Raw genomic sequence first — 14442 nt, 5'->3', positions numbered from 1 at the left:
CTAGTTCTTTCTACTTTGGTTCAAGGTTTTCAATAAAGCTTTCTATCTCTCTCAGGCCTGGTAGCACACACCTATAATCCCAGCAGCTTGGGAGGTTGAGGCAGGAGGATTACAATTTCAAAGCCAGCCTTAATGATTTAGCCAGGCCCTGAGCAACTTATGGAGACCTGTCTCTAGAGAAAATACATTTAAAAAAGGCTGGAGATGTGACTCAGTGGGAAAACACCCCTGAATTCAATATCCATTGTCAAAAATAAAAAATAAAAAAGCTTTCCATCTAGAAGGCAACATTTTATTTAGGTGTCCACTAACATTTCATTTATTGCTCTACAGCTATGCTGATTATACAGTAGAGTTAGTTACATTTATATGTTTACATTTGAATTTTAAATTAAAGTTAAGTGAAATTAAAAATTTAGTTTGATGGTCACACTAACTACATTTCAGGTGCTCAGTAACCCCATGTGGCTAGTGGCTACCATATCTGGAGCATTTCCATCATGGCAGAAAATTCTCTTCAAGCCACACGGAAATGAAAGGTGCTATTTGATTATGACAGAAGAATTCTTTCCAACTTGCATAATCAGTCATATATATAACAGTACCTCAAAAGGTGAAAGTACTTCATCCCCCAGTGTCATCAGAGTGAATGTGGTAGCAATCTGGCTACAACACTGTCCATCTCATTAACCTCCAAGGTTGATTTAGATGATTTTCCATGGTGGAGGGTACCCTCTGTCCTTCCACTGTCACTGATAGGCAGTCTTTTTTTAGCTGTTCTATCAATGAAGATAATTTACCCTGAAGAAGCAGCTTTCCAATGACTCTGTCAGTGGGGATCAAAATGCCTGGGTCTATTGGAGTTTATGGAATTTCTGTGCAAACTTGAGTGAGCTACTTACCTTCTTTAAATCATAATGTGTGTCTAATAAGATAGTTGTAACAGTTGAACAAAGTGATGTATATGAGTCACTTTAACCCAGTGCCTGACACATAAAATGTACTCAGTATAAAATACAAAACCATAAAAAAAAGAAGAAGACTCTTCTTTGAGTATATTTGGGTACCACTGCAAGTTTCATACAGTCCTAAAACATCTCACAATCAAGATAGAGCATTCTTTGTCCTGTGAACATCGTGTCACTCAGCCAATTGACTTTATAGCTTGTTCCTTATATGTCCATAAACAATGAAATACCATATCTTCCTGTATATGTTAGTTTTTAACATATTTTAAAGGTAATCATTACATCTACTGTATGTGCAACAAATCTCCATGAAATCATGAGAATTAGTTATCCAGACTGCTTTTTCTTTCTTTCTTTTTCTTCTGTATTATCTTTGATGTCTTTCAAAATAAACTGATTAATTCAAGTTTCAGCAAGAACAATGGTATATTTATCTAAAGTGGGGAATTATTGAGAATTTAGGAGTTTATTTTCAAAGGTATGAGAGATGAGAAAACAAAGGAGGAATGGTTAAGCATTCCAGGATAGCAGTAGTGGAAAGTATTACTAAGGTCTGAAGAGGGTAAGAAGTGAGAGCCATGGCATTAGAAAATCCCTTCCTTCCCACAGGACCATAGTAGCCTTAGAAAAGGAAAGCAGGTTTTGTCCAAGCAGGAAGAAAGCAAAGATTGTGGGAATAAATACTCTGACCACTCTCCAATCATCCAGTCTCCTAACAGTGCTTCCAACTGGAAGCTAGAGGGCAAAGGACATAGTTAATTTAGTCCATTTATGTCTGCTTCTCTGGGCACAGAGCAGGATGGAGAGGAATGGAAAGCAAATTTTGAGGGGCAAATGGAAATTTCCTGGATAACCCTTTTAAAGAAATTCAAATTCTGAAAGAGTTGTTTTTGCTTGTCTTTGATGAATTTCTTAACTAATAAAAAATTGAGTTCCCTCATTTTGCCTTAAAACCATCCAAGTTGTTATAATAAAGGCCATAAGAGTGAATCTGATTGTTAGAATTCTGAAAAGTATTTTTTAATCCAGTTTTAAAAATTGCACTCTCTGGTTGAGTTTTCCAAATTAAATATATATATATATATGTTTTTACCTGCCTATTTTTAATTGGCTGTCCAAAAAAAAAAGTGAAAAAAAGAAATGAAAACCAACTTTTTTTCTACTTCCATAGACAAAATCATTTCTTGCTGTGGATGAGTAGTTACTTGCAAGATTGGTTTAATTAATGCTATGGAAGAGTGTGGGAGTTTGTTTTAGTCTTGACCTCAACATTCTCAAAAGCAAAATAATTCTTGGTTTAAGAGATTTAAATGCTATAATTTACAAGTAAACTCTCTCACCAAATGAATGGGAACTAGGTGTCAAAGGGAAACATTTAATTTTGGCAAGGGAAAAAAGATTTGAAGATTGCAGTCGTTTCTTCTTTTACTGAAGGAAAAAAATATTCTCAACTGACTGGGGTTTCTTTACAGGTTGCCGCTGTAAGTGCCTTTGCCCAGACTCTGCGAAGATACACGTCACTCAATCACCTGGCCCAGGCAGCTCGTGCAGTACTTCAGAACACTTCTCAAATCAACCAGATGCTCAATGACCTCAACCGAGTCGACTTTGCCAATGTCCAGGTACTCCATTTTCTTACATGACATGTATTTAAAAGAAAGATACCCAATTTGTTCTTCTAAATTAGGAACATCATTTTTTCTTTAAAGCCTCAAATATACACAAGGAGCAGCTACATTCATAGTGTCCTGAAAGAGGGGAGTTTTGCCCTTATTTGATTTTATTGCACCTGTGTTTTGTGGGTGTAGTCTGCTAAGATAAATAGTCCTAGAAGGCAGCATAATGTATCACCAGGGTTTGCTGAATAGTTAAAGGATAATGAAGGTCATGGTCACTGAAATTAGACAAGAAATTAACATCTTCCATTTATTATCTCTGGGATATTGGGAATGTTATTTAACTACTCAGGGCTTTGTTTTCCCACCTTAACATTTACGTTAGATTGTTTTTTACTTATTTAGTAATTTGCACCATGTCAAGCACAAGGATATTTGTTATTACAGTAATGCATCTTGAAAGAACTAAAAACAATTCTATTTCAAACTTTACTAAAGATGCCTAGGAAGTATTCTTCACTTGAAAAGAATAACATACAATAAATAGGGCTTCTTTGATAGTTTAAATGAAAAATATTTTAACCTTATGATCAAACCTTAAAATCTGATAGTTTAGGAATACTATTATAGAGTTCTAACAGATATTTTATTTCTGATACAAAATAATAAAGCTAATTGTTACCATATAAAGATAATACCATTGTTGACATTGACCAAATTATTTTGTTATATTGTATGCATATACAAATATGTAACAACAAATCCCATAAAGATGTACAACTAAAATATACCAATAAAAATTAATACCATTATTGATCTAAAGCATAAGCAACAAAGGAAAAAATTTCATAACTGAATATAATCAGTTTAAATAGTTCAAAAAATACCACCAAGAAAGTATAATGACAACCCATAGAATGTCAGATAAATTTTGCAAATCATATAGGATTTGTGTAGCATATACAAAATAAAGGATTGATAAAGGATTTGTGTAGAATATTGAAGAACTATTACAACCCAATAATAGAAATTCAACCTGATTAAAAAATGGCAAAAATTCAAGTAGACATTTCTTTAAAGAAAATATACAAATGTCCTCTAATCATAGGAAAAGATGCTTTACATCATTAGCCACCAGGGAAATGCAAGTCAAAAAACATAAGGATATACCACTTCACACACACTAGAATAAATATAGGAAAAAAGAAGAAACAAAAAATCCTTAATCAGTTTTGGTAAGGATGTGGAGAAATTAGTGGGACCTCATACATTGCTGATAGAAATGCAAAAAGCTGCATCCACTTTGGAATTTTGGGCATTTCCTCAGAAAGATAAACAGAGTAATTGTGTGACTTAGCAATTCTACTACTTGGTATATACCAAGAGAAATGAAAACATATCCATATGAAAAATTATAGAAATTGAGTATGCCTTATCCAAAATGCTTGGAACAAGAACTATTTCAGATTTGAGAGTTTTTTCAGATTTTGAAATATTTGAATAGACTTTACCACTTGAGTGTTCCTAATCCAATAATCTGATATCTGAAATGCCCAAAGTCTGAAACTTTCTAAGCATGGAATACTTAATACTTTTCACATTTTAGAACATTTCAGATTTTGGACTTTCAAATTAGAAATAGTCAGCCTGTACTTAGGTGTTCATAACATCATTATTCATATGAGCCATATAGTTCACACGTCCATCAACTGATAAAAAGATAAGCAAATGTTGTATGTCTAAATAATGGAATATTATTGGGGCATAAAAAGAAAAGAAGCTGTTTTCTACCACAATATAAATTAACCTCAAAAACAGAAGTAAAAGAAGCTGAGTACAAAGGACTACGTGCTTGATTCCATTTCTATAAAAGTCTCTGAATAGGTATATTATAGAGACAGAAAGTAGATTGGTAATTGTTTAGGGCTGGGGGTTTAAGGAGATTGGGAGGCAACAGATACAAGGGAAGTGGGATTTCCTCTGGGTGAAATGAGAAAGTTTTAAAATTGATAGTGGAGTGGGATGCAAAACTATGAATATACTAAAAAAAGACTTAACCATATTATTTAAATGGGTGAATTGTATGTTATGTGAATTATTTCTCAACAAAGCTGTTGAAAATACTGTGTTTAACAAAAAAAAATATTAATGACTACATCTCTACATTCGGCCTAGTTTTATCACCTAAAATATATTAAAAGTACTGTTTGGGCTGGGTCCATTTTTAGGGTACAATAAATTAGTTATGTTCATTGTGACTTTCATGGATTGGGTTCAAATTTTTGGTGTATATAACTTTTTTTCAATCTGTCGATTGATCTCTATATGCAAATATACACATATCCATATACACATGCAAACACATAACCATTAAAAGAACAAACCATCTTGGGTTTACAAATCTATTATTTACATATTTCAGTGGATTTACATTAATTGATTTACTGAGAATGACTACCAGAAATTGCCTTAAAATTTGTATTCTGATGTTTATTTCAAATATGTTTAAGTGTACCTTAAGAAAAGTTAAAGTAGCAAGACAATTTCTAATTTCAGAAAGTAATTTAAGCTCCATAACAGAAAAATATTTCTAATAATAATTTTTAATAATATCTGAAAATGTTGCTAAATGTTTTATTAGCATCATTTTCACATATGTAATTGTACATGTCTACAATCTTATGAAGTATTGATACAAAGGAGTTCTTTCCTGGTTATATACACCAATCTTGAGAACACCTTTGCATATAAATGCTCAATGATATGTCTGCTCTACTACTTATCATCCACCCAGCAACTTGGAGGCTACCCTAACCTTTTTCTTCCTCTGATGTAAATTATCAAGTTTATTTGAGTCCACTATGTCAGTCATCCATGCTGAAACCTATCTATTAAGCACCTGATCTCCAAAACATTTTCTTTTCTTCAGAGGACTGTGAATATAATGGTGAGCTCTTCATTTCACCCTACATTTTACCTGTCTCAGCTCTCTTCATTTTAATGAGTGGTCTCTTGCTCCAGGAAGCATATTTTGTCTTTAACTCTCCTGCTTTTTTCCTTTTCTGTTCTGAGCTTTTCCAGATTTCCCCAGTGTCCCTGCTTCCCATTCCATCATTATCACTATCCCCTATTCATTTGAGATATGTTACTGTATATTCTAAGATTAACCTTAGTAAGATTGACAAATGTAAGGGTAATGCTCTTGGAATAAGGAGACTTTAATTTGAAATGTAGGAGTCAATATTATAACATACTAAGAGCTTGAAAGTTTCTTTCAGGATTGGATACCCATAAATCTCTTTCTCTACTTCATTCTCCTCTAATTAAATCATCTTTCTTCATGCATTCAAGATAATTTTTCTATTGCAGTATAATTGGTTTTCTTTCTGCCTTAATTGATAGTATTACAGAGGTATAGTTCTCTGGTTTTTTGAGCATAAATTGTTAGTTTTTCATCTATATTATGTGTTAAATGAATTGGATGTTGTGGACTGATAACCTAACTATTGAATATACTTGCATTTCTATATTTAAAAAGCATTCTGATTTGGAAGTTCCTGACTACTTATCTTTTGGGATATAATTTTTATGTAAGTTAAGAATATCTTTAAGTGTTCATCCTTAGCTTTTTCAACTATAAAATGGAAATGTCTAAATTTCTTTCACAAAGAAATATTTACAGTGTCATCCATTGTTAGCATGTATTCAATCTAGGGAGTAGTAAAATGAAGCATAGTAGAAAAATAGTTTGAAAAGCCAGATGATTGTACTGTGGTTTTATTCTCTAAATTAGGTATTAGATTATCATCGTCTCTTGGCAAAAACTAATTTCCACATATATAGTGAGTCTGAAATGATATTTTTCCATGGTACCATTAAGTTCTTTACTCTCCTTTATCAATGCCCAAGTCAAAAAACAACCTCCCCTACAGGGTAAGCATTTCAGTTTGCAAGATGTAAATGTTCTAGAGATCTCTTGCACAACAAAGTACATATATTAATACTACTATGCTGTACACTGAGAAATGATTAAGATGGTAAATGTTATGTTTTTATCACAATGAAAAAATGCTTAGACATTCATGAAAAGCTATACATAACCTTTCCCTATAACTTTTCTCAATGTATTTAATTCTTTCATTGGTAATCTTATGGACTCTTAAATTGATATAAAATTTATGGAAGTCATTTTGTACTGTATATTAATATATCAACCTATTCTTATGTAGATTTGTCATACAGAAATAAGTGAAAAAGTAAGTAAAAATATAGTTACAAGATTGCTAATTCCAGATTTATATTTAATAGTAAAATTTTGGGGCAAACAAATGTCTAAGTATACAGGATTGGTTATATAAAAATTCATTCACTCAACAGTAAGTATAGCTGTATATTTGCCTACATGGAATGACAGTTACATATCATTAAGTAGGATATCTTATAATCCTCTTTTATTTTAGTTATTTGCATATGCATAAATAATATAAAATATACATAATTATGTGTAAGTATTTAGAATAAGTATGTTACAAATATAGTAAAATATAAATACATGTGTACATAATATAGCATATGTACATATTATGAAATATTCATAGACACATATTTATATGCAATTAAAGCTTGAAATGTTTATACATCAACATATAGCTATCTTTTCTTTTTAGGTATTCGTAATATTTTGCTCCTTTTTCCTTATTTATATTTTCAATTTTTCTATAATAGTATTATAGTGTATTCACAATATTTAAAAGTAATATTTAGGAGGTAACATTCAGAAGAACTGATAATTAATTAGAGAAAAGAAAGAATGATAGATAGTACATGATATTATCAGTCAAGACATGGAAAACTCTGTAGTAGGTTTCTGTGGAAAAATAAAATGAATTGAATTTGGGGAAATCTGCATTTGAAATGTCTCTAGGTTGAAATGACCCTTGAATAAGTAAAGTCTATAAGATCAGATGAGATGCTAGAACTAAAAGAATGAGATTAGAGTTTTATTCTGTTGAAATTGTCAAATTGAATGAATTTGTTCTCCAAGAACATAGAATAAAAGCTATCGACACTGTTTTTAGAAAAATACATATTTAATGGAATATTAATCAGCATTAAAAGAGAATAAAATCATGGCATTTGCAAGTAAGTGGATGGAGTTGGAGAATATTATGCTAAGTGAAGTAAGCCAATCCCAAAAAACAAATTCTGAATGTTTTCTTTGATGAGAAGTGCTGATCCATAAAGGGGAGGCAGGAGGAGCATGGGAGAAATGGATGAAGTTTGGATAGGGCAAAGGAGAGGGAGGAGGAAGGAGGGAACTTGGGGGTAGGAAAGATGGTGGAATGAGATGGACATCATTACTCTAAGTACATGTATGAAGAAATGAATGGTGTGACTCTACTTTGTGTATTACCAGAGACATGAAAAATTGTGTTCTGTATGTGTAATGTGAATTGAAATGCATTCTGCTGTCATATATTGTTACATTAAATAAATTAATTAATTTTAAAATATTACATATTTGTAGTGTCTTATGTTTTAGAATTAGGACCTTCAGACACCTGTTCAAGAAACTCATCTTGGAAAAGTTATCTGGGCATAATAAACCCACTTTCAAAATACTTGTTAAATTTGTTTTTCTAATTTTATGTTTAGAAAAACAAGCCCACAAAGATTTAAATTAATTGCTTGAGGTCAGTTTGGTTGATTCAGAACTGAGATATTAAAATCTGTTTTTTTCAATCAGTTAAATAAATATTATTTTACCAAATAATTATATTTTAGCCTTGAGAGAATAGTTCTTTTTAAAAATTTTTAAATAAAACACAGCACTAGAAACATCATAGAACTTACGGCAAGTACTGAAAAGTAATTGTAAAAGTTCTTATTTTCCTTACTATGGCCAAACATGAAACTTCCTGACCAGAATAAGAAGGAAAATTGCAATATCCAAATGATTTTGGCAGGTAGCATGTCAACATTTTCACAAAAGAGGAGTTGTTGTTTTCAGTTCTGTGAACTAATTTGCATTCATAGTTTTGCTTTGATAACCCTTGAGATTTTTGTTCCCAATCTCCAAATTCCCACAGCATATGCTTCTACCTAGTACCATTCAGTGTTCGCTTTTATTTTAATCATAAGAGACCACTTTTGGACTGTTGAATCTATGTATCCATCTGATTTATTTTAAATCCTCTTATATGAATCATTTTTAAAGTTTTATCTGATGGGGAATGAGAAATTTTGAAGGCAGTATTAAAAGCATAGGATGAAACAACTTAGATACTATAGGTTCATAATTCTACTTTTCTTAAGTAGTCATGTATTCTAATCTCTTACATACAACTAATGTGGAAATACCAAGTTGTACTTTTATTTTTTTTTCAAATAAAACTTTTAAGTCACATAACTTTTTCATATACCATAATGAGCAAGAGCAGTATTAATCCATTCATGCTGATAAAAGTTTTTTTTAATCTACAAGTTAATTTCCTTCATCTATTTAACTCTTTGAAGCTATTATTGTAATTTCCCACTTGTGTCTGCTCTGTGTACTGACAGTCAATGAAAAGATGCTGAGTTGAAATTTTCCTTTGCTCTCTGTGAACTGTCCCAGGAGCAGGCTTCCTGGGTGTGCCAGTGTGATGACAACATGGTTCAGAGACTAGAAACAGACTTCAAGATGACTCTTCAGCAGCAGAGCACACTGGAGCAGTGGGCTGCATGGCTTGACAATGTAATGATGCAAGCCCTGAAACCCTATGAAGGAAGACCCAGCTTTCCTAAAGCCGCCAGGCAGTTTCTACTGAAATGGTCTTTCTACAGGTATCATCTTAATTTTCCCTAAGTTTTCTTCATAGTGTATGTGTATGTGCGTGTGTGTGTGTGTGTGTGTGTGTGTGCACGCGCTCGCGTGCGTGCATGCACTTTTCAGACAAAAGAAATGAGTTTAGACTTTATAGGAACTTTCTGTTGTAAGTATCTTCAGCCCAATCCATGTATTACAATATCATGATACTGAAGCAGGAGATTTAAGGAAGTTACTTTGGTGTTCTAGGAAAGGAAATCCTAGGACTCAAAGCCCTAGAAGACCTCAGAAGGGATAATCTGAGATTCTATTCTGGGATAGGTTCAGCAATAGTCAGAAAAATATACAGCCCTTAATGCAACATGTATTAATCTTGAGCATTAACACTATTATTGTTTTGCTCTCATGTTCAATGATCCTCAAACTGTGATCCCTATGCCAGTAGCATCAGTATCACTTGGAAACATGTTAAAAATGCAAATCTTTGGTCTCTTCTCCAAGCCTAGCTAAATCAGAATCTTTGGAGGTAAGGCCTAACAAACCATGTTTTGAAACCTTCCAGATAATTCTGATGCATGCTCCAGACCAATCAATTAATCAATCAATTACAACTGTTTTTAAACCTGGCTACATATCAGAAATCAGAATTAATATTAAAAAAAAAAAACAGAGGAAAACCAAAGAAGGGAGAGAGGATAGGAATAGGAAAGACAGTAGAATTAATCTGGTATAATGTTTTATGTATACATATGAAATTACTTAAATGAACCCCACCAGCATGCCCACCCAAAAAATGGGGTTTTAATTAGAGTAAGATATATCCTAGGCTTGTATAATTTTATCAGAATGGATTGTACTGTCATGTATAACTAAAAAGGAATTCCCTTAGAGTAAGATATATCCTAGGCTTGTATAATTTTATCAGAATGGATTGTACTGTCATGTATAACTAAGAAGAACCAATAAAATAAAATTTTTAAAAAATATAGGTGCCTCCTGAGACCTACTAAATCAAAGTCTTGGTGGTCAGGAAGTAGTGATTAGGAGTGGGGATAGTCAGGATTGGGCCTTTTTCTTTTTTCCCTCCAGAATGCTATCTTGGTTGTTCTGATGCACAGCCAGTAATCTGGAAGATAGTAACATAGCTTACTGATAGGATGAATCACTTTTTGACTAAAATAATGTAGATAGAAATTAATGTTTCTGTACAAATAGAAGTACCCCCAAAAGAGAAAAGATTTACTGATTATAGGATGTGTGATAGCAAATCAAATTGAGATGAGCAGCTGACAAAAGCTCTACCAAAGAGTTAAAAACATCATCTTTGACCTGTATTGGTTAACATTTATACTATATATATGTGGGATGGAATTGACAGATAGTTATATTTTACAAGTTAGATAACTTATATTATTAATCCTGGCATTTTTTCTTGTGGTAAGAGTTCATGTTTTTACTTCTTTAAATAAAGACAGCCCCCACTGACTTAAGCCTGAAAGCTATACCTACTTACAGATATGGTGTATCTCTAGTTTAGATCTTGTGCAACTATGAACATATCAGAAAATAGTAACCATAGGACATACCCATGTTTATGACTGTGGGTATACTGTGGTCATTGTCTGTGCATCATTGGTGAGTCCAAAGCTAGAGATAAGGAAGGAAAGCATACAAATAAGCAATAACAATTTAGTAACTAACACCAGTTGTGAACCAGTAAATCCAGACTCTTTTTTGGAACTTGTACCTTGTTTTACCCACCTTTATAAAAATGGAACCCAGAGGTCTTTTAATTTTTGTTACTTGCTTTTTTACATTAAGTGACTTTTCTTTCTCAACTAACTTTATTCTTACTTCTTAAACTGAAGTAGAGGTACAGATTCACTGGATATCTAGTTTGCTTATCCTTAATTCCTAAAAATTATCTTCTAGTGTATAGCCTAGGGTAAAATGCAGTGAAGGAAAGTCTGGAAGTGTTTTGCTATTGTTTGGTTTTTTGTGTCTGCAATGGAATATATAATGTATATAATTCCATAGTTCTGCTTCATCTCTTTAGCTCACATAGTTTGAGAGTACAATGTCAAGATGTTGCCTGAATCCGTGACCCACTAGTGTGCTTTAGTGAAGGCACTTCTAGGTTAACAAGAAATGTTAGTTTTTCCTCAGTATACAGGGAAGTCTTGGAAAGCATCGTCATTGTGTGCTCAAAGTAAATGCAGCAAGAGTAGAGGTCATGGTAGAATTCAATATTCATATTTGGGAACACTTCTTGAGAATATTTCAGGTGTTTTCCCCATTTGCTCAAGGGTCAATATTTTATTCAGGTCTTTTTCCCAGAAAATAGTATAAATGGTATATGTGTTCCATGAATGATTGATGCAACAACAGCAACACTGATTGGCTCTTCCAAAATGTAAATGATCAAAGCAGAGACCATCCTCTGCATTAGAAAAAGCACGGAGGTGGGTTTTTTTGTTGTTTTTCCCTCCTTCTTCTTCTTCCTCCTCCTCCCCCCATTCTCTTCCTCCTCCTCCTAGCTTTCTATGCTGTTACTGTCAGGCTTGCTGTTACTCATTCCTATGGGTTTCTCCCCCTATATTTAGCTGATATTATTTTAGAAACACACCCCTGGAGCCTTGGTTTCCACAGAGATCTGTTGCAGGTATCTTGAAAGGAGGAAAAAAATATTTCTTGTTCTCTGTAGATATGCAAACCCAGTAGATCATTACTTGCTAGCCTTGTGTCCTCCCTGAGTTGGGTATAATTGGCTTGTTATTATTAGACACTATTATGGTTATTATTTTCATTTCAAAAGGACTTGAAGGCATATAGTTCAGGGCCACAGAGGAAAGGCACATTCAGACAGATGCATACCTCCTGCTGGTAGGCAAAGTCAATAGCTTAAAAACTTAAGACTCTTTAATAACTGAACTGTGGTTTACTGAGGCATAAGAACATATTGAGTAATGAAAACTGCATTCACAAACTATCAGGGAAGCAGGAGGAGAGTATTTATAAAAATGTTTTTGGCATTGTAAATGCCAAGAATTTGTACATTTGTAAATGCCATTGTAAATTTGGCAGTCACATTCATAGACCCTTTATGTTCTGAAATCAGATACTTAACCTCCTAATTTCTAAAATTCTGTATATATATTTACATGCACAAAAATATAGAAATGAACTGGCAGTGAATCATGCTAGCAGCAGTTGATCTATTGCTGCAAATACACTCTGCTCCAAATGCAATCTCTCCTTGCCTTACCTGGCTTTGAATGGCTAATGTTGACTTTCTGGAAGATAGGAAAAGAGCCACTGCCTTTCTTGGGCAGAAATGGAGACGTTATATGGGCCATTACTCAGCTTGTGTGTCTTTTGGGTGATAGAAGAAAGCATTCCTCAGGGTTACTTTGAAGATCATCCAAATATTCCATTTTTTAAAAGAACAAAAATACTATGGCATTGGCCTGGCATGTGCAAGGCCCTGAGTCCAAACCTAGCACTGCAGAAAAAAAAAAAAAAGTGCAGCTTTCATGCTGTGTCTTGGAAAAGGACACAGGGAACCTAGTTTGCTTTACAAATGGACAATATAAAAATCTTCCAAAAAATACTTTTTTGATTTTACTTTATAATTCAGAGTTCACACTGAGTCAGGGTTATGATAGTCTCACCTTTTTCCTTAGAAAGGATGTGATGCATCCTCAAATATGCAGAAAGGGGATTGTATCATATAGTAGGGTATAAGTTTCAATTCCTATACCATTGACTTATAAGGATAAATACACAAAGGTATTTCTCAATTATTATAAAATAATTAATGTTTATAACTCTGTTTTTTTAAAAGAGTTGAATTCATGGTAACTTAGCAACATGACACTTAATGGAGTTAATTTTGCAACACACCTGAATTGGATAATACCTTTCCAATTAAACTATTAATTCTGTCATTTAATATTTGGCACTAGGGCAGAAGCCCAACACAGCGAGAATGAAGTACACCTAGCACTGATGATGCAATCCAACTGATTCTTTTTTAAACATATAACAATAATTTCATGACATGCCCTTTAGTGATTTTTTTTTTAATAATGGGGGGCTGGGGTTGTGGCTCAGCGGTAGAGCGCTCGCCTAGCACGTGTGAGGCCCTAGGCTCGATCCTCTGCACCACATAAAAATAAACAAAATAAATGTATTGTATATAACTAAAAAATAAATATTAAAAAACCCTGGGGTATTATAATTGAAAATCAGCAAAGTTTTAAAATTTTTCCAACAGAATTGAGTATTAGATGTACATTTTTTGTTGAAATAAAGTGACCGTTTAACAGATCAAAAATTTCCAAAATACTTAGAATAAAATCCAAAGGCTTTGTCACAAGATCCACACAGTCCAGCTGGTAACCTCCAGACCCAATTATGTGTTATTTTCTTTGCTTGCTGTTCTCCAATCATATGTGTCTTCTGGCATTTCTTTAAACACAACAAACATAGTTCTACCTCGAGGTCAGGGAAACTTTCTGCCACGGAAACTCTTCACCTATGTGTTCCTGTGGTTCATTCCGACACTTCAGACCAATTTCCACTCAGATACCCATCTCCTCAGAAAAAAAAAATTTTTATCTACTTGTATTTTTATTGAATTTTACTCCTAGTATAAAGTAAATTGTTGAAACTAAAATTATTTTTCTCATTTGTTTTAAAATAAGACTCTGACATAGAGTGGGAACATAATATTTAGTGCATGAATAAATGTAAATTCTCTTAGAAAAAATTAATTGACTTTACAAGTCTGTAATGATATTGGAGAATTATTGCTAACATTCTTCTTAAATCATTTACCTGATTTCAGGATTATTATATTTTAAGAAAAATATAAAGGCCTAAAATTTGAATTTAGAAATATTTAAACAAAGAATTCATTTTATGTTTGTGATATTTATCCCTCCCAAAATTTCTGGACTTCAATTGAGTCATAATTATTTTTGTATAATATAATGAAAGTTATATTTTAAAACAAAGATTTTTTAGATTATTTATTTTAAGTTGTTAT

General features: G+C 32.9%; 1 protein-coding gene across 1 annotated transcript in view; it reads left to right on the top strand.

The window, feature by feature from the left end:
* The window catches only part of Rfx3 (regulatory factor X3), a 305603-nt gene that overhangs the window by 258565 nt on the left and 32596 nt on the right, over window positions 1–14442 (top strand). Inside the window, exons 13-14 of the mRNA XM_077797836.1 lie at window positions 2441–2590; window positions 9201–9409. Coding sequence (XP_077653962.1) covers window positions 2441–2590; window positions 9201–9409 — 359 coding nt within the window. The remainder of the gene's footprint in view (window positions 1–2440; window positions 2591–9200; window positions 9410–14442) is intronic.

Source organism: Urocitellus parryii, chromosome 4, assembly GCF_045843805.1.
Source record: "Urocitellus parryii isolate mUroPar1 chromosome 4, mUroPar1.hap1, whole genome shotgun sequence".
Taxonomy (NCBI): Eukaryota; Metazoa; Chordata; class Mammalia; order Rodentia; family Sciuridae; genus Urocitellus; species Urocitellus parryii.
This window is presented reverse-complemented; position numbering and strand designations above follow the sequence as displayed.